The following is a 19927-nucleotide window of genomic DNA, read 5'->3' on the forward strand; positions in this document are numbered from 1 at the left end:
CCAAAGCGGGTGTTGCGGACAGCAAGTTGCACCTCCCACAGCTGTGGTGCCCGCAGGGGAATCTGGTGCCCAGGACTGGCAGAGCAGGTGGCTCCAGTGCCCCGTCACAGCTTCTCAGTACCAGTTGGGCCAGGTGCATTCCCCCATCCATGCCCTGAGCAATGCCTTACCTGACTCCCTCTCTGCTCCTTTTTCCTGTAAAGCAAATAACTGCTAGGGAGGGAGGGAGGGAGCAAAACAAAGGACAAAATTTTGATAATTATTTGTACTTTGGGGTTTTTTTTTTCCTCTTTTTAGATTCCAAACTGTTGAATTTCCAGAATAACTTATTTCCACTTTGATATCCACACTCTTCCTTGCTTTATCAAACTCCTTTGTTTTGAATCTCCCAGTTCCTTTGTCTGTTTCCCTGGTGCTTTGAGTGAAACATCATTTTGATTTTCAATTTAGTCAACTATGCTGAGGAAAGTGAATCCAGTTTGAAATAATATTACTGAGAAATCCGGACTGTCTGCTAAATGAATATAGTGTTCTACCTTTTGGGGTTAATATTACTTTACTAGGTGGTAAATTATTCCCTTAAACACTCATTTTCTCATTTATATTTATCAGTCCACAACTTGGACTATCTTATAATATCTGTTTCTGAATATAAATATTATGCTAAAAGCTACTGAACTAGAGAAAAGAAGAAAAGAAGCAAACAGAAACAAAACCCCAAGGGTAATTCTCTGTTAACACAGTGCCAACTTCAGTGTAGACCAAAGATCTGTGGAGTTCTATGAAATATAAAAGCTCAAAAAAAACCAAAAACAGAAAAAGAAAAGAAAGAAAAAGGACAAGTAAAAGCATCACAAAGCAATAGTCTGATAGTTAAAATGTAGCTAGTGCTAATATTTTTCAGCCCAGATGTGACATGCCTCAGACTGGTGGGTGGGAGTTATCAGTTTATCGTAATAAATTTAAAAACAAGTTACTGGAGGCAGCAATGACTCTCCATACCTTGGTACCCCTCAGCAGACACAGCAAAAGCAGGAAGTATAAGGGACATCACTTTCAGAGCCTTTTTCTAACACTGAGCAGGTGCAAAGGCAGAATAATCTCCCAGAAGGAATAATTAGGACCAAGTGCTGAGGTGGGAGTTACCACAGCATACGACTGTGCTGACAAAGGAAAAAGAGCAAAAATCAAACTGGGATCGCCCAGGCCAGAATGTGTCCCACGGGATGACAAGAAAAGCAAGACAAGGGTGATGAGGGGGCTGCTGTTAAGTAGTCCTTGAAATAAGATACTAAAGACAAACATGAGAAAGTATTCAATCTTGTAGTGGGCAATTGTGTAAAGCTTTCATTTTTTAAGCATACCCATGCAACAGTTCTCAGAGTACAGCCCTTGAGGTGTACAGTCAGGGATTATCTGCCAATTAATTTCCTTTCTGGGGAGATTTTCCACCGTGCCAAGAATCTACGTGATCTGCATTAGTGCTGCCCCAATGCTGTTCACGAGAAGGAGGTTGCTGATCACCATTCCTACAGAGCACCAAGTGTTATTTCACTGCTTTCATGGAAACTGTTGGTCTGAAGAGGGTATACTGTTGCAATCTATCCCTGGCATCCAGGGCCGCAGGAAAGGCTGTAAAATCATCCCCTGGGATTAACCATTGCAATGTCAGGGAAAAGGGTGATTGAGAAGGCAACATTCACAATTAAAATTAAGCTATAAACAACCTATAGAAAATATGGGGCCAAATTATGGCACTCTGACCAGTAATAGCCTGTACCTGTCCTGCTGACATCCTCTACCTGCCTTGAGGACAACACAGAGCCACTCCCAGAACAAGGTATGGTTCAGTTTGAGTAGGAATTTCTGGAGCCCTAAGGAAATACCACCACAGGAGCTAAGCAGCAGCACCAACTTCAAAGTCTCTGTATAGAAGGAGTCATTTTTAAGTAGCATGATTAGACTAATTAAGTTCTGTTTAGGTTTTAATTTGCATTTTAAGGATTTGATGACCCACCAGTAAGAAAAAGAGACAGATTCTCTCATGTATTTTATGATAGTATGTGACACAATCTACAGTCTCATGTTTACAAATAAATAAAAATAACGTATGTTTATTCCATATCACTGCTATCGACAGCAGGTAAATAACAATGCTCATTGCTATTACTAATAATGTTATCTCTCACTAATGGTTCAATTCTTAGAAAATTTATTTCATAAATCCCTGCTGAATCATTTGAAATTCTAACTGTGACCAAGAGACATAATCCATTTTTAATTGAGATTCAATTACTCCCTTTTTTCATTAAATTAAGTTTAAGCTGCAAGCATATAACTACTGTGCATCAGAACAGGGATACGTAGAACTTACCAAAAAAGATATCCACAGGAGTTTCTGAATAACTGGGTGTTTGCCCATAGGCTTTTTGTATCATAGTATGTTGCTGCCTATATAATTCTATTAAAACTTTAATTGATCAATTAAATAATATAAATTAAAATATTGTTAGAAGCTTATGTAAATTTGCCTTTTGTCTACTCACTCTGTTTTTGGAACTTCTTTTCTAAGCCAGTAGAAATCAGATTGGGCTGCGTACTTGCGAGTTTGCAACACATTGCCAAAATAGTCACTTTCTGTAAACTTCAGCTGTATAAACAGAGCACAGACATTTTTAAAGCATGTCCAAGGAAACAAAAGCTGACATAAAACAGTCAGAACTTTTATTTTAAACAAGATAATCACCTAATTTTTTTAGCCATTATCAAAGCAAATAAAATAAGTGTTTTGTGAGCTCAGTTAAAAAAAAAACGGTGGCTGAACGGATCTACACAGGGGACTGGAACACTGGAAAATCTCTTCCCTGTGCAGAGAGCAGCAGAGGAAATCAGAAGCACCAACAATGAATTGCAGACTGCACCTTTCTATGGCTATTATTAAGAAGCCTCTTTTCCTGAAGGAAATAGGTCTACTTGTATTTTAAAGGTGCATTTTAAAACAGCTTTCAAAAGTGTAACAAAGCCCCCTTTTTCATTTTGTTTTGCATTTTATTACAAATACATCATACTCTGTGTTCTCTGATAGTTCTGCCACTGCTTTCTTACTGTTTCTCACATTTAATGTTTACAGACATACGGCTCCATGCTTCCATAAACCTCCAAATCTAGTAGCAATCCCTCCCTGGCCCAATCAACCGTGCAAGAAAAAAGGAATGTAATAATTTATAAATCCAGTTGATATCCCTGTCACCAGTTTCAAGCAATCCTAGGGCTTGTGCAGTTGCACTGCAGATGTAAACTATGGCTTTGCAACTGTGATTAACAAGTGTTTATCACTAGACATTACCACTTAACTGGGCAAATAATTGCATACACTGAGTGACTGAGTTGGTCACATCCTCTGTCTCATTATACTGTTTTCACAGCACCATCTCACCCTACTCTTTCCAGGAACAAGGACTAGGCTGGTAGAGTTGGTTCTTCAAAGTTTTCTCAATAAATTATGCCTCCATTTAGTGTTTGTTCATGTTCTCTGGCAAAGATGACGATCACTCTTGTATCTTATTGGTTCAGGACTGAATTTGTGATTCTAATTTGCCTGTGATTTTCAGTAATACAATTCATCACATGCATCCCACAGTTACCCCTTTGAAAAATGGTAAAATATACTATTCTTCATCATCTGTTTTCCTGTTAGGCTGAACAGATTCTGAGTCAGGAAGGAGTCTCCCCACATTGTCCTTATCCAGCAGCCAGTACAGTAGGCCTATACATTGGTTAGGGCCTCTAGGTATGATTATAAGCAAGAATCATAAATAAAATTCATAGCCTGGAGAGATGAAGAGAGCCTATATATGGCATTGAAAATTGTGATATTCCTAGGAAAAATGCAGTAGTGTTTTGAAGACCATTATTTTGAGGAGAAATGCTTTTGGTTTGTTTCATTTTTGTAACTAAATGCAAAATTTATGCCAGTGTATGTTTAACCTTTAAAATGCTTAATAGCAGGAAGGTTTTTTGCACCCAGGTACCTTTTACTAGCAGCAAGCCTCATGGTCATCTTGCTTAGACACACCAGCATTGACAATTTAGACATGAAAGCTACCATAATTAATTAAACATCTAAAAATATCCAGGCAAACAGAACTCCAGATGCGTGCCAAACAAAAGAGGAGCTTTGATTTTAGACAGCAGTGGAACAGAGAAAAGAATGGCTGCAATATGTAAAAGAAGAAAGCTGCAAGTCTAACACTTACTGTTTTGATGTCTTCATTAATATATGTGTCATTCATTATAAACTGAGGATAACCCACTTTTGCCATAACTGCTTTTGCCTTTGAAAAAGAAAAAAAGAAAAAAGAAAAAAAGTGTTGAAAAGTGTTGGCAGATATAACCATTTGTCAGCATACGGCTCTTTTTTTCCCCATTCTATTTCCACTTTGTATTATTATCCCTCCCTGAAGGCATCCTATTTTAACTTCAAACCAACTTGCCTACAAGGTAAACTTGGTGCCACAAATGAGCTTTGCATCACAACGTGGAGGATCCAGGTTCTGTTGTCAGATTATCACAGTGGGTCTGTTGTCACCTGCAGAGCTTTTGCGGACTTACAGCAATGTGTTTGAGTACAAAATCTTAACACTTGGTTTCCCCTACTGGTTTTTGTGTTAATCGTATGGTCAAATGCCTGTTTTTATAATGTTTTCCAAAAGATGACAGGAAATGACCCATTTCAATATGGCGCAGTAGCAGCTACACACCCAACTCTCAAAATAGATTGATACACAGCTATGGACGAACCTGGGTCCCAGCAAGTGCAGACTGGTGGTCACTTCCATTTACACCTGAGGATGAGTACACACTTTTCTGAAGGTCATTGTACTTTCCTAAAATCACAAGGCAAATCTTTGTTTCATTCTCTGCCTTCATCCCGCTACTTTGCAATCTTTGCCCTTTCCCTAATGTCAGTAAAGGTGTTAAAATAATACACTTCCCTTTTCATTAACTTTGGGGATTTTTTTCCTCTTTCGGTCACAACTTGGTCCCAGTGTTTATGCACAATCTGTGTAAAGACTCTGGTCTGAAGTGCTAGTAGCTGTAGATGAGTATTCCCACTTTGTAAATCATGGTGTAAGTATACAAACAGCCTTAGTAACGTCCTCACAAAAACACCAGCAGGCCACCCAGCCACCCAGAATCTCTCTGGAAACAGTGTGTTTCCAGAAGAAAAGCAGAAGGATGTAACAGCATAAGGCTACATATCAAGCGGTGAAATATGAGAAGTCCATAGAACAAATTAAAGCCATGATGGACTGGGGTAGCAAAAAGCTTTCACTTTTGTATGTTTTCAGGATGCTGAGCCTTCTCTTTAAGTCTTTGGAATTTGCCCCACCCCTCAAAAAACACTCTTCTGTAAGTTCATTCTTCAAACTCAAATGCCTAAACTCAAAGAAATATTGCAAGATATGGAATGCAATAAATGGATCGGTACCAATCCTGCACTCTGCTCTCTGCAAGCAGAGCACAGACCTCTCTGGGGGCTCACTGAATTCTACCCCCCTCTTTCTGCACAAGGTGGCTGCTTAGGGGAAGATTCCCCTTACTCCACAACAAAATCCTCGCCCTCTTCTTCCCCTCTACAGTGTCTCAACACAATAGGGCCTCCTATGACAGCAAGAATTAGAAATATCTGTTTATCTGTTCCACAGCTGGAAGAAGGAAGTTCATGGAGGACTGCTTCAGTTTAAACAAAATTATTTTGCCTCTTGAAACTCCTTCAATTTCTCAATCTCATTTCCAGCCCAAAGTCATAATCCTCCATTTGTGACATCACAATTAATTGCAGCTGAGATAATAAGATGTCACAAATAGAAGATTACAATTTCAGGTAGGAAATTAGCAGCAGGAGCAGATGAACTCTTAAGCAAGAAAGATCCCATTGTCATGCAAATATCCCCAGTGATAAAAAAAAACAATGCTGAACAGGAAATACGAAATGAGCCAAATTAACTCTCAACAGAATGTTTTCTCAGTTTTCCAGAAGACAGAGCAGCCTTTCAAGATACGTTAAATGCCTGGGGTGGGGATAAAAAGCACGGGAGGGAAAGCACAATTCATCTGCAAGTTTGTGTATCATCAAGAGCGTCTAATTTTTTTTTCCTGGTGGTGTTGTCAAGTCCAGCTGACTGAACTTTGCAAGGAACTGAAAAACTTCCATCTTCCAGTTTTAATATTTAAATCCTAGTTGTTATACTAGTCTTGAGAAAGCAAAAACTCATCAATTTTAGTTTTTACTAAGGCAGCTGCTTAAACAAGTTCAGTGAATCTCTTATGTTCTTCATGAGTTCCAGGGTAATAATCTGAATTACTTACAGTAGCCTCTGTGTTGAATCTACTTAATTGAGCCCCTTAGCATTTTGATTCAACAAATTTAACTTAAAACTAACTTATACGTGAAGAGTAACTCCTTTAAAAACAATCCATAGTGCAACTTGCAAAAAATAAACATTGGCTTTTAAAGAAAAAGTAAGGATTAACTGTGTCAATATAATGTCATTTCACTAGTGATTCAGCCAGCACAATGTTGATCAAAAATTGTTGATTGTGCTTTGATACATAAAAGAACATTTTGGGGTTTGAGTCTATTACACCTTTTAAAAACATGCTTAATTTCTAGACCGTCTTCCAAATAAAAGCAAATAAATTCACGCCTCCCTGGCTGTAAATGCAGAGGACTATGAAGCCAGCCTAAATCTGGCAGCGCTTCTTTGCTGAAAGAAGCAGGGATGGGCCCTGCCCTCAAACCTATGGTGCTAGTTGCCCGGTTGTGACCACAGTACGACCACCTCCACTTCACTGCATGGACATTTTGGGGTCTTTGTGGAATATCAGCCACATCCATCTCAGTCTCTTCTTCCACAGCAGCTGACTGAGAGCAGCAGCTTGGAACTGCAGATTTTGGCCCTTTTAGACTCTGCTTCTTAATCAGACATCCTTTACTGTTGTCATGGCCCTTCTGTGTTGGGAAAGGAAGATGGGATGAGTTCTCCCAACCAGACTATTTCAGGAGAGCTGGGCTCACTTGTCAGACCACACATACTCTTGCTTTGTGACTTGAACGGTTCATGTCTTGAGCTTAAGATTTCCATGCATGAGGAAAAAATGGTCAGATACTACTGAGACATTTTGTTATAAAGGCTATATAAAACCCTAGTAAATAACAGAGTTTATCTCAAAGAGATTTTTGAAAGTGAACTCAAAAGGTAATGCTGCTTTTAGTACTTTGATGTTTTATCAATGGCTAAAGCTGTCTGTATTTTGTAAGATAGATAAATAGATAAAGAAAATGTTATTTTATTGCATTTATTACTTAGAAGGTCTTATCACAGTATGTGTGGTTTAGAAGTCTGAGCAAATAAGACAGACAACTGTATACTCTGTAATGACCAAAGTCTAAGGCAGACCTTACTAGCACTGTAATGCACCTTCTTAAATGTTCCACTGGTCATGTAGGATAACAAAGATCCAGAAAAGTGCACGATTTGTTGCTACATCACAAAGTTAATTTGCTATTAGAAAATGTAGATACATGCTTAAACACCATTACAAAGCTGCTAGACCATCTGAAACCACAAATAAACATCATTCTTCCGTAGCCTTTTTGAGAACATCTAGAGCAAGAGCTGATGGAGAGCAAACTGGTACAAGGTTGTCACATGCAATCCATGTCTCACTATACAGCTTCTCCCAGAAAAAGAATGTGACTCAAATTAGTCCTTATGGTATCTACAATGCAGCCACAAATTTTGAGGTGTGCCATGCTCCCCTAAGATCCTACTGAGCTAGTGATCCAGGGTCACCTTATCTCTACCACGTAGCACACACTGGTGTGGGAGAAACAGAAGAATAAGCTTGCTTGATCGGAAGGACCAAGTGAATCTCTTTTTTTGAAGGGCTGCCCTCAACATCCTGACTCCAGTCTGGGATGAGGTCCAGGCCCATACAGCCCTTACAGCCACTTAGGGCAGGAAGCATGGGTGCAGGCCAGAAGGCTGTGGCACACCGATAAGTTCTCTGATGCCAATAGGGAAGGACATGTGGCTCCTGGTGAAGGTGACTGTTTTCTACAGGCAAAGTAAAACCCAAGAGAGGACATAGGAAGCCTTCTGAAGTCCTTGGGAATCACTCCAACTGGGATTCCTCCCAGGGGCTTTGCATCAGGTTCAAGCCCGTTCAACTGAGCCCAGTACACAGCCCAATTTATTTATACAACAAACAAGTTAGAAAGCATTGTATTAAGAGCAGGTTTCTAAATTTGCATGCTGGAAGTCTCTTGCTTCTTGGCTCTCTTTTGTGTTCACTTGAGTAATGCTTCACAGCAGTTCAAAGACTCCTTATTCATACAGCACAAGAAAGTGGAAAACATTCTACGACTGGCTTACTCTTGATAATGAAGTCAGTATTTTCCCCTTGATAAGATTAAAAGCATGTTTAAGAGACTAGCCTTCCAGGAGGCATGCACACATACGGGGAAAGCAAATGAATGTGACAAATGTACAGGAACCAACCATGTGGTAATTGCACATGAATCCGCCATAAACGCACCATGCAAAACTTTTTATGGTTTAAAGGCTCATTTATTTCCTGTCTCTAATCTGCATATTAAATAATGATGTGTACATGAAGAAAAGAGCAATGGGGTGTTTCCCCCAGCTACTGTCAAGTACTCAGCCTACCTTAGGCTGTCGGGTAAATCAATAAAACTCATCTCTGCAGGCTTCCTCTCCTGCCACTGAAAGCAAGAGGCTCTTGCACGGGTATTGCAGAGCAGCGGCATGCTTTAGAGTAAGTCATGATAACTGTTTTCTGTCCCAGCAGCCAGAGAGCAGGCTCCGAGACAGAGGACCCAGAGAGGGACTACTCTCCACCACTGATTATGCAAGAAAGTTTCCCCACGGACTTCAGCAAAGTCAGGATTTTATCATCAGTGCATCTTTCTGTCACAATGAGAGCATTGCAAGTCAGTTTACTACAGAGACAAAATCATAAATGACCATTCACTCTCAACAACTTTCCAACGTGGGAATACACACGTGTTTCAGTGCTACAAAACACCTCAGTTTCCAGCCTAGTAAAATTCTCGCTTGACAACCAAACTTGGCATGTTAGCCTTCTGCAAGCCTTTTTTGCCCATCGGAGTACAATTTGGTTATTTTGTAGGCCTGCTAGCACACCAAGTGCTGACATATTGTACTTACTGTAAAACAAAACTATATCTCACCCCCAACAAAGTTTTATGAGTTTGACAGAGATTTTCTGTAAATCAACTTGACTCACAATAACTTTCTGAAGATCATTTTCAAGCTTCTAAAATTATAAAAAATTAACACAATTACAGTTCACTGAAAAATTAGCATGAAATACATTCTGAAAGCTGAAATCCTTCACGGCAAAGTAATGTTCCATTTAATTACAAAGATTAATTCAGCCTTTATGTACGTGCCTGGTCTTTTCATTTTTCATTGAAAACAGATGATTCAAGAGCCATCTGGTAAAGACTGCTGCATAAATATCACTGCATCTATTTAGATTTTACGTATAGAAAAACTAGGAAAAGAGAGTGAAGAGTCTTGGTAAAACACAGAAAATTCCACCACAGAGCTAAAGCCCAGTCCTACAGGTATCATAGAATGGTTAGGGTTGGAAGGACCTTCAAAGGTCATCTAGTCCAACCCTCCTGCAAGGAGCAGGGACATCCCCAACTAGATCAGGTTGCTCAGAGCCTCATCCAGCCTGGCCTTGAATGTTTCCAGGGATGGGGCCTCCACCACCTTTCTGGGCAACCTGTTCCAGTGTTCTATAACAGTATCAGAAGTATCAGTAGGAAGTGACCCATCGACCTGAGTGGGAGATGGACTAGGCCCACCTTAATGATGTATTTTATTTCCTATGCAGGGACCACATGTCAGGGATTTGCACGTCATCAACTGCAATCAAAAGTGAGGTGGCAACTCAAACACAAACACTTGGTCTGAAATTATAATTTTAAAGAGTACTTGATCTGCAATGAACTGGCTATAATCCATACTCCAGAATATAGCTAATCATCCAAATACTTGTTTTTAAACTTCAGCTTTAACTTTCCTTTCATATTTGAATATCACAACACCACAAACTATGTAGACTTTTCAAGATTTTTCAGAGTTACTGTTTCACATACCACCACCTCACACTGCACCACAACCCTCCCCTCCATATTTCAAGAATTGTTTTGAATGTTCTACATTAATCAGTAATGAAGATGGAAAATACAGCTATTGCACCATTCTTATAATAGCTTGAGCCCAAGGGTAAAAAAAAAATCAAGTGACTTATGTGAATAATCACACCTATGAAGCGCACATAAAATTGTTTTCAGTTAAATACACACTTTGGTTTCACAGAATCATAGAATAGTTTAGCCTGGAAGGGACCTTTAAAGGTCCAACGCCCCTGCAAGGAGTGAGGACATCTCCAACCAGATCAGGTTGCTCAGAGCCCCGTCCAACCTGGCCTCGAATGTTTCCCGGGATGGGGCATCTGCCACCGCTCTCGGCAACCTGGTCCGGTGTTCCACCACCCTCACTGTTAAAAAAAAAAAAAAAAAAAAATCTTCCTTTTGTCCAGTCTGAATCCAATTCCCTAAGTAGCTGAGTTCATTTAACAGCTTTGTGCTGCCAAATGAAAAAAAAAAAAAAAAAAAAATGTCCTGGTCCTTGCTCTTCTCCTTTCCTCCTCCCTTCTCTGTCCATACTTCGGCCCATGCAGCCTGCTCCCACAGCCTCCGTGAGCTGCCTTAGCTCCTCGCCACATCTTTTTGGGAGATTGCTTTGTTTTCTAACATAGCAAAAAGCTGCCCAAGTTTTTCCCCAGCTAACTTTCTGCCAGATCAGTGAGTGGAATCACTCACTACATGGAGAGACTCAGCCACTGCTGGAACTAGCACAAGACAAGTGCTGGGAACACAATGTAAGGAAGAGGAAAAGAAATAGCAGAGGGACTACATGTTACATGAGTTTACCCTTTCCTCTGAATCACCTTTATAACCAAAGCCTCACTCAAAGAAAGCTTCCTGACAAGAAAATATTACCTAGTGCACTTCTAAAAGGACCATACTATGCATTACCTTCCCAGGAAAAGGAGGGGGAAAAGGGACAAAAAAAAATTTCTAAGCAAACTGTCAGATGGGATTATATATTCAGCTTTAACATCCACTAGCTGTGAAGATGATATTATTATTACTAACCACAAAGTTGTAAGTCCCACAAAGTTGGGACTGCCATGCACAGACAAGAGTCAGGAAAAGCAACACTGTACATTAGTGCCACTCTTGCCTGTCCTAAATCCCTTTTGCTTCTGGCTCTCTGGAAGACAAAGACTCAATCATCGGTTCAAGCACTGTGACGGTAATTTCACTGAATTAGTTTTTCAGTTAAAATTAAACCTGCAAATTTTTTTTAGCAATAGAACTGAAGTAAATCACAGAAAATCTGAAACAGTCATTGTTACATAAAAATATAAATTCACTGTGATATTTTCACAAGTGTAACTCCTTACTTCAATGCAGCAGTATAAATAATAGACCTACTCATATTTTCTGCAACCAGCTTGATTCCAAACTCATTCTGCTGCCAGCAAAGTTTTAACTTTGCTAAGAAAAATAATTCCTTTGTCCATTTTATTTTAATTCCATTTTCCATTTTTAGTCTCTATATGACAGTTATTGTGATTCCATTATTTTATACATAGAACAGCGTATATGACAGACATAAATGCTGTCTTTCATGAGCAGAACGACAGCTCTGTAAATTAAACACATTTCTTCATGGCACACAGCAAATATCTTCCTCTGTGTTTATATGATACATAAATGCACGTATGCAGCAGACCAGCACAACTGAGCAGCTGCCAAAAAGATGTAACATCTAACCATCACTGTCCAGAGCTCCTCAGTCAGTTTTAAGGGCCTCTGTGTTCTCAGCGGAGCTGGGATGATGCCCGCGGACCAGAAGAAAGGATGGTGCACACATATGCAAATGGTCTCAGCCAATGGTAGGTCCAGCTACGGCATCACGTCACCACCCCAGCAGTGACAGGTCCACTCCAGCATGGGGATTTCTACACTGGATTTCTCTCCACGCACCAGTGGATCACTCAGGGCACAACCACACGGTGTGTGTGCAGACAGCCAGGAGCTCCTCCAGCTGCACTTCAAACAAGCCAGAAGCAAATGTTGTGGTTTGAAGGCACAGATCATCATTAGTATCACACTGGTATGTATATGCTCCGTGGTATATGCTGTTACTTTGCCTTTGACGTGGCTCTAATAGCTCATGCACCTGGGTTAAGCTTAGACACATACTTAGCGCTTTAGAAGACTGTACCTCCTCATGCCTTTATTTTCAGGCAATGCTCTATGTTTTCCAACACAATTGTCTCTTAAAAAAAAAAAAACCAACAAAAAACCCCAAACAACCAAACAAAAAAAACCAACCCACAACTCAAAATTCTCTTTATCTGTCTTTTGCAATTACATTAGATATCCTTGCCTAACAAATTTTGCACCAGAATCCTAGGGATTTGAAATGACACAAAGAAAAATCCACCTTTGATCAGCCTTTTGCACATTTGTGAGCTGCAGAAATTATTATGTTGCATTTTTTGTAGAAACTCCTCCCTGGACTCATTTCACTGCTCACTGCCAGAGCTACTCGTCAGTCGACCCATACTCCCACTGTCATGCCACCTCTTGCTAGTGACACACTCGCCTTGCTGCAAAATCTTTTCTACTGTTTTTATTTTAACTCTGGGAAAATAGTAGGTCTAACAAAAACTACTGCACTGACAAAATAAAAGTCCCCAAGGACCCAGAGAGCCCGATGTGCTGAAGAAATCTCGGGCACCGAATGCTGCAAGACTCTGTGAGGAGGGGCAGCCCGAGCAACCAGGAAAGGGCAAGGAAGCTCTCTCCCCATCACAGACTTATGGGATGTGATTTACCACTGCTTTTCTTTTGGCGGTTTTATGCAAAACTCTGAATAACCTGTTCCAGAGAGGACAACTTCTGACCTTAGCCCCTGCTTGCATCAGTTTATATTCATTTAACATTTTCAAGGTTAACTTTGCTTAGAAAAGGTTGCAGGGCAACTTTAAAAAAAAAAAAAACATAACGAATAGAATGTGAAAAATTCTCTTTTCATTTCAAGTCACAAGTGAGCATCAGACGCAGTCTAGACACAGCTGAGGCCTTGGAGGCTGAGCTATCCAGGACCAGCAGCCTTAGCAGCACTTTAACTTGCTTGGGTATTGCACTAGTCACAGGGGTCTGAAGCAAAGTCGTGAAAAGTTTCAATGGTTTCAGATACTGATATTGCTGGATATTACTTTTAGAGGAACTTTACCACAAAGGGGGTGTCAGGCTCAGGAATTTGCTCCCTTAGTGACCTTTCAGAAGCCAGGATGCTGTGCCTAAGAACAAAGGCTTCCTCAGCTATCCTTGTTCGTGAGGGAGCTCTGAGATGTTCTGTGCTCAGTTTTCTGGGTAAGTGGTAAGTTCCATCAATGTGGAGCGCCTTTGCTACGAGGACAGGCTGAGAGAGTTGGGCTGTTCAGCCTGGAGAAGAGGAGGCTCCGGGGAGACTTATAGCAGTCTTCCAGTACCTCAAGGGGGCCTACAAGAAACATGGGGAGAGGCTGTTCAGTAGGGCCTGTTGTGATAGGACGAGGGGTAATGGTTTTAAAATAGAGGAGGGTAGATTTAGATTGGAAATTAGGAAAAAAAATTTTGCAATGCGGGTTATAGAACACTGGAACAGGTTGCCCAGAAAGGTGGTGGAGGCCCCATCCCTGGAAACATTCAAGGCCAGGCTGGATGAGGCTCTGAGCAACCTGATCTAGTTGGGGATGTCCCTGCTCCTTGCAGGGGGGTTGGACTAGATGACCTTTGAAGGTCCCTTCCAACCCTAACCATTCTATGATTCTATGATTCTATGATACAGAGAATGAGTCTCCCATACCTCAACATCTGTTACTGTTGAGCTGGGGGACTACAATGTCTTTGTAACTGTTCCTCCACAGAAGGTAGTTTTACTTGGTAAAAAGATAAAGACAATGACAGTTAAAGATGAAACCATCCAAGACTGCCAGGGGTGATGGAGGACTTCCTGCCCTGTGGAAGAAATAATCCATCCTTTAGCATACTAATGCTTTCATGTTTTATTTCTGCCACAAAAGCTTCAGATTCACCCCAGTCCCTGAGCATCTGCAGGTGTGTCCATCCATCTGTCTCCCTTCTTCTATTTCAAGCATGAGATTTGTCACAAGTGTTTTGATGTCACATACCCATTGCAGCCTCATGGAGTTATGGCGTATTCTGAAAAATGACAGCTGCAAGATCAGGGTTAAATACAATTTCCTCTCCTTTCACCTGTTTTCCACTATCTATTTGCATGGTGCTTAGGTTATTAATGGAACTGACATCTCTGCACAACTGAGTGAGCAGTAGCAGCAGCCAGTTAACAAGGGAGAAGCTGGCAGCAGTGATCTAACCCCAGAGATAAGAGATAAGCAAACACACCATGGCTCTTAGTTTCAACTCTGGCCAATGGAGAAGAACATCTCCTGTGGTCACTGAACAGGAAAGTCCAGTCCTCCTGAGAAGGTTAAATTAAATTCAGGATGTGAAAAAGACACTTTGAGTTCAAAAGGTAAAATTTGCCATCAGAAATAAACATTTGGCTTTAAAAAAAAAAAAAAAAAAAAAGAAAAAGTGTTGATCTGTTGGAAAGTGAAGACCTATTTTCATTCAGAGGAAAGCATGGAACGCTTCTATGCTAGAAGGAAAATATCTTGTATTCTTTGTATCTTCCAGGTGAAAAATGTTACTCTGAACACGGACATTTTCCAAATAGCTATCTGGAGGATTGAGTGGGAGTGGTAGCCTCAATGACCTGACAAAATTCCAAACTAGGTAAGTAAAGCAAACATTTCAACTCCTGCTGCTGCGCAGCATCTACATCTCTTCCTGCTTCCCATGGAGTTGTCCCCCTCTCTTCACATGTCCATGCACATGGTAGGATAAAGATGAGTTACACCATGAAGAGAAGCTCCTGGTGAGACATTTAACTGCCAAGGGAACTGTAGATGTGTAGGAAAAGAGTTAAAATGTGACTCTGCCTCTTCTGAACTCTAACCCATGTTTCAACTTTATCAGGAGATTTGCTTATTGCTCCCTGCAATTCAACTGCTACAACATAGATAGGACCTTACATTTTTTTAATCCAAGTACTAGTCCAGACAACAACTACCCTAATTTCAGGAAGTTCACTTTGAGAAAGGAAAAATGCGTCCAACGCTCAACTGGCACTAAGCAGATGTATGATTTCCAGTTTAGAAATGACAAGATTGTTTCAAGAAGATCTGAACAAAACTTTCTTGCAAAACCAATAAATTTGGAAGTCAGTAGTCAGTCTCATTGGCTTCTGAAGAGGAATTAAGTGCCTAAATGCAATTAGAGCCTCTGGAAATTTCTCCCTCTTTTCCTAGTTCTTCTGAAGTGAGCCTGGCAGCTTCTGTTAGTGATGTGAAGCAGTCTTACATCTTGTGAAGTTCTCTGAGATCCCTGAAACAAAGATATAAAGTCATCTTAAAAGAACCAGTAAAAGGTGTTTTGGGATCTTTTGTTTTGAAACTCCTTCCTCCTTTTCTACAAAGTGTTGCTCTGTCAGCCTTGTGCTGGCCTTCGTTACAGAAAAAGGCCGCTTGAGATGCAGTAGGTGTTGTGACTCAGAGCTAGTTCCTCTGTTACGTTTTTGCATTATTGCACATTGGATGGGTCCACAGATCCAACAAGGCACAAACAGCACTTTTTTTCTTTTTGCAGAGCACCCAGTGCCCACTCTCAGGATTGGATACTTTGTCATCTTTGTGCGAAATCAGCATGGCTTTAAGCAAGATTAATTTCAGCTCCTGAAGCTGTGATGTCTGGTCTTTTTGTCTGGGTATGCCTCAGATCTTAATGAAAAGTTATTTTTCAGAACTATATCTCGTGTATGCCCTGGACAGTCTACTTGAACAAACGCAGGAGGCCCCATACTTCCTGGATGTATCACTGTGCCAGGGACGTATGTAAGCAAGCGTGGGCATGAGAAAAGAACAGGCAATGACAATTCTCTGGTTTCCCCACTAGAAGAACATAGGAGGAGAAGGCGACATTTTCCAGCCAAGCAAAAGGAAATGCTTTCTCACACAGAGAGAGGCAGTGGAACTCATTGTCATGGGAAGCTGTGGATGACAAAAAAAAGTGGGTTCAAAAAGTTATTAGACTCACAGTAGAAAAATATGAATAAATACAAAGACACCACTTCTGGCTCAGGAAGCAACTGAGCTGCAGATTGTCAAAGGCCAGGAGAGGATAGCAGGAAATGTTTCTCTTTATGCTTGCCCTGTCCTTATGTTCATCTTTAAACATCTGCTACTGTTTGGCCACTGTCCGAGACAGACATTGGACCTCTAGTCTGAGCAGTATGGCTGTCATGTTCATAGTGAAATCACACAAATGTGGAGAGAGAGAGACCACAGAGAACTGGGAAAGATGGCAGGGGCTCAGCTAATTGACTGGAGGGCTGGATATGCCCAGTAAATTCCAGCTGAGAAGCGAATAGCTTCAGAGGGACAACCCATGGACACCTACCTCATTTAAAGTACCTATACTTTGTTGAATTGGGACTTGTACAGATGGCTCTTGATTTCCTAAGGGCTATTGGCCTAAATTACATTGTGTTATCCAGGGAGGTTTGCTGTGGCTCTCTGAAGCAGCAGAACAAACCCTGTAGGCTAAACAAAGGTACCTAACACTGCTTGAGAGAGACACCTATAGCTAGGTATTGTCCCTATGTTTTCCTTTGGTCCTCTTGCCTCAGCCTTCAGACTCAGAGAGATGCGAAGCAAACAAATGTTGCATATACGACTTCCTTAGAGAGAAATAAAGCCAAGCAGCAGGGAAGTTCAGTAGGCAAAAGATGATTGCACAGTGACCTTGGGATTTGTGCTCCATGACCTAAAGAGGTTAATAATGTTAGAGAAAAAAAACTTACTAGAGAAAAACAAGCTTTTTTTTTTTTTTTGGCTTCTCATCCATGCTTTAAAAATAGTATTGCAAAGAAAAAAAACCCAACATCCTACAATACAGGCTATTTTAAAGGAGATCTGCAACCTTTCAGAAAACAGGCTTTTGTGTAAAAGTCTCTTTTTCAAGGCTCCAATTAAATCCAAGCACAAAGGGCATTTCAGGAAGGAAAAAAAAGTTGTTAATAAAATAATGGCTCCTGGCCAGGAAAGGGAATAATTTTACATATCAGTGACGATCTTCCATGGAATTATCCTTTGAAGTGCAGCAGCAAAAAATGACCCTTTTAAAGATGAGAGCCCAGATCACACAAGTCTCGTCAATGGAGTTTCAGTTGCGGGTTCTCCCTTTTCCCTGTGGCCCGCCGTTACAAAACGCAACCATCACTATCATTTGGCCGACACAGCCAGCTGCAATCTGCACCTTCATCGTAAGGGAAACAAAAGGCTCTTCTCTCCCCCCGCTCCTCATCTACCATCCTTCTCCAAGGCTGCAAGGTGGCCCAGAGCTCACGAGGCACCTGGCCAGCCGACGAGGCATCTTCCTGCACGGCTTCTGTAACTCGCAGACCATGTACTTGAAGACTGTTGCCAGACACACCAGTGGAGCTGCCCTTACTTGAATAATTTCTCTATTCTTCAAACGAGGGCAAAATTTAATGACCCTTACAGAGAGAGACTGAAAGGGCAAGAAGAGGAACCTTTTGCTTCTTTTTTTTTAAAAAAAAACCAGAGATCTTCATTCAGAATTCAGGAGGTTAATAGGCATAGTTTAAGCAAATTTCAGATGACAGTCAAATATCAAATACAGAGCACTAAAGCAAGGCTTGCACAGAGCAGAGGAGGAAGGACGGGGCAGAAAACAGAGCATCACCGCGCAGTGCCGAATGCTTCTCTGCGATTCAAAGCTCCTTTGGAAGCAGCATGAGCTCCATCCAGAGAGCTCGGCCAGAACTGCACGTGAAGGTAGACTGAGACACCTAACCCTATCAAAAACTTTCTTTGCAAGATTTGCTTTCAAACGATCTGGTTTAAACCCGTGCTTCGATCACAGAGAGAGAGGAATGGAGGGAGGATAGAAGGAAATTATCAGATGTTATCTCATGATATCACTTAGTTACAGAGGGAAAGTCAAACCTTAACTCCAAAGTACACAAGGGTAAAAGGGTGATTCCCAGAAATCAAGGCTGCAAAACAATTGTTCCCTATGTCACATAGACTAGCTGTTTCAATCCTTTTAATATGGCTTGGGCTCATCAAATTAGTAGTGTCCTCTCTGAGTAACTTAAAACAACAGAACAGATACACAGAGTGTCACAGACAGAGAAATATTTCAGTGATTAGATGAAGCTGACAGGCTGCCTAAAGCAAAATTCAAGCATCGATTCTACCAGAGTGCCTTTTGTAAGTCCTTCAGAGGTCAATGGTCCCTTTGATTGCAAAGCATCAGGCTGACAGCAAGGTATACAAGTTTGGCCTCAGCCAGGCGCACAAGAAAGGTGCAACAGACAGCAGAAAACAGGCAGCAGAAAACACGCAAAACAGTGAGTATCTGAACCAGATAGAGGATTTGTAGCTAATTCTCTTTAAAGCCTGCCAAGTCATTTGCATTACAGTGTTGTCACCTACAGATACAATCACCAAAAGGAACAGAAGAGTAGTCTAAGACGAGATGTTTTTCTAGGAAGGCTCCCTCCATGCTCACAGTCCAGACATCCAGATCCCACATCAATCTTATTCTTCTTTCAGGAAATGAGTAAAAAATTTTTAATGACCCAAATATGCCTGAAGTTAAAGAAAAGACTAATGACAAATTAAACAGATCACATGGAGCAGGCCCAGTAAACAAAACCCACCAGGTTTCTACAGTTCCTTTCTTTCCAGAGCATTCAAAGAATTCAAAAACCTAATGAGATTAAAAATACAGAGGAAAAGCAAAATATATAAATCACAGTCATTTCCATGCAGCATATGGTTCTACCACAGAACTTCAGGGAGGAGCTCTACTCTGCATTGCTATAAGGGACAATGTGACAGGTACTGATAAAAACATAAAAATCCAAGACATTCTTTAACTAATCTTCCTTTCCTTACTGAATTGATAATTAGAATAGAATAGAACATAGAATGTTTCAGTTGGAAGGGACCTACAATGATCACCTAGTCCAACTTCTTGACCACTTCAGGGCTGACCAAAAGTTAAAGCATGTTATCAAGGGCCTTTTCCAAATGCCTCTTAATCACTGACAGGCATGGGGCATCAATCACCTCTCTAGGAAGCCTGTTCCAGTGTTTGGCCACCTTCTCTGAAAAGAAATGTTTCCTAATGTCAAGTCTGAACCTCCCCTGGCACAGCTTTGAACCATTCCCATGCATTGTGTCACTGGATACCAGGGAGAAGAGACCAGCACGTCCCACTCCACTTCCCCTCCTCAGGAAGCTGTAGAGAGCAATGAGGTCACCCCTCAGGCTTCTTTTCTCCAAACTAGACAAGATCAAAGTCCTTAGCTGCTCCGCACAGGACATGCCTTCCAGCCCTTTCACCATCTTTGTTGCCCTCCTCTGGATGCATTCAAGGACTTTCCCATCCTCCTTAAACAGCAGGGCCCAAAATCGCACACAGCACTCACGGTGAGGCCACATTAAATACAGCAGGATAATCACCTCTTTTGACTGGTTGGTGATGCTGTGTTTGATGCACCCGAGCATGTGGTTTGCCCAAACAATCCTCACTCCAAAATTCCCATTGTCTGTGCTGCTTTAT

The 19927-nt window shown here is 41.1% G+C and overlaps 1 protein-coding gene across 1 annotated transcript in view; it reads right to left on the reverse strand.

Annotated features, from left to right (window-relative positions):
- Positions 1 to 19927, reverse strand: part of PHEX (phosphate regulating endopeptidase X-linked) — a 104819-nt gene that overhangs the window by 31782 nt on the left and 53110 nt on the right. Inside the window, exons 13-14 of the mRNA XM_086740255.1 lie at positions 4257 to 4334; positions 2547 to 2650 (exon numbers count right to left, since the gene is read on the reverse strand). Of these exons, the coding sequence (XP_086596381.1) occupies positions 2547 to 2650; positions 4257 to 4334 (182 nt within the window). The remainder of the gene's footprint in view (positions 1 to 2546; positions 2651 to 4256; positions 4335 to 19927) is intronic.

Source organism: Chlamydotis macqueenii, chromosome 1 (assembly GCF_036417535.1).
Source record: "Chlamydotis macqueenii isolate bChlMac1 chromosome 1, bChlMac1.mat, whole genome shotgun sequence".
Classification (NCBI taxonomy): Eukaryota; Metazoa; Chordata; class Aves; order Otidiformes; family Otididae; genus Chlamydotis; species Chlamydotis macqueenii.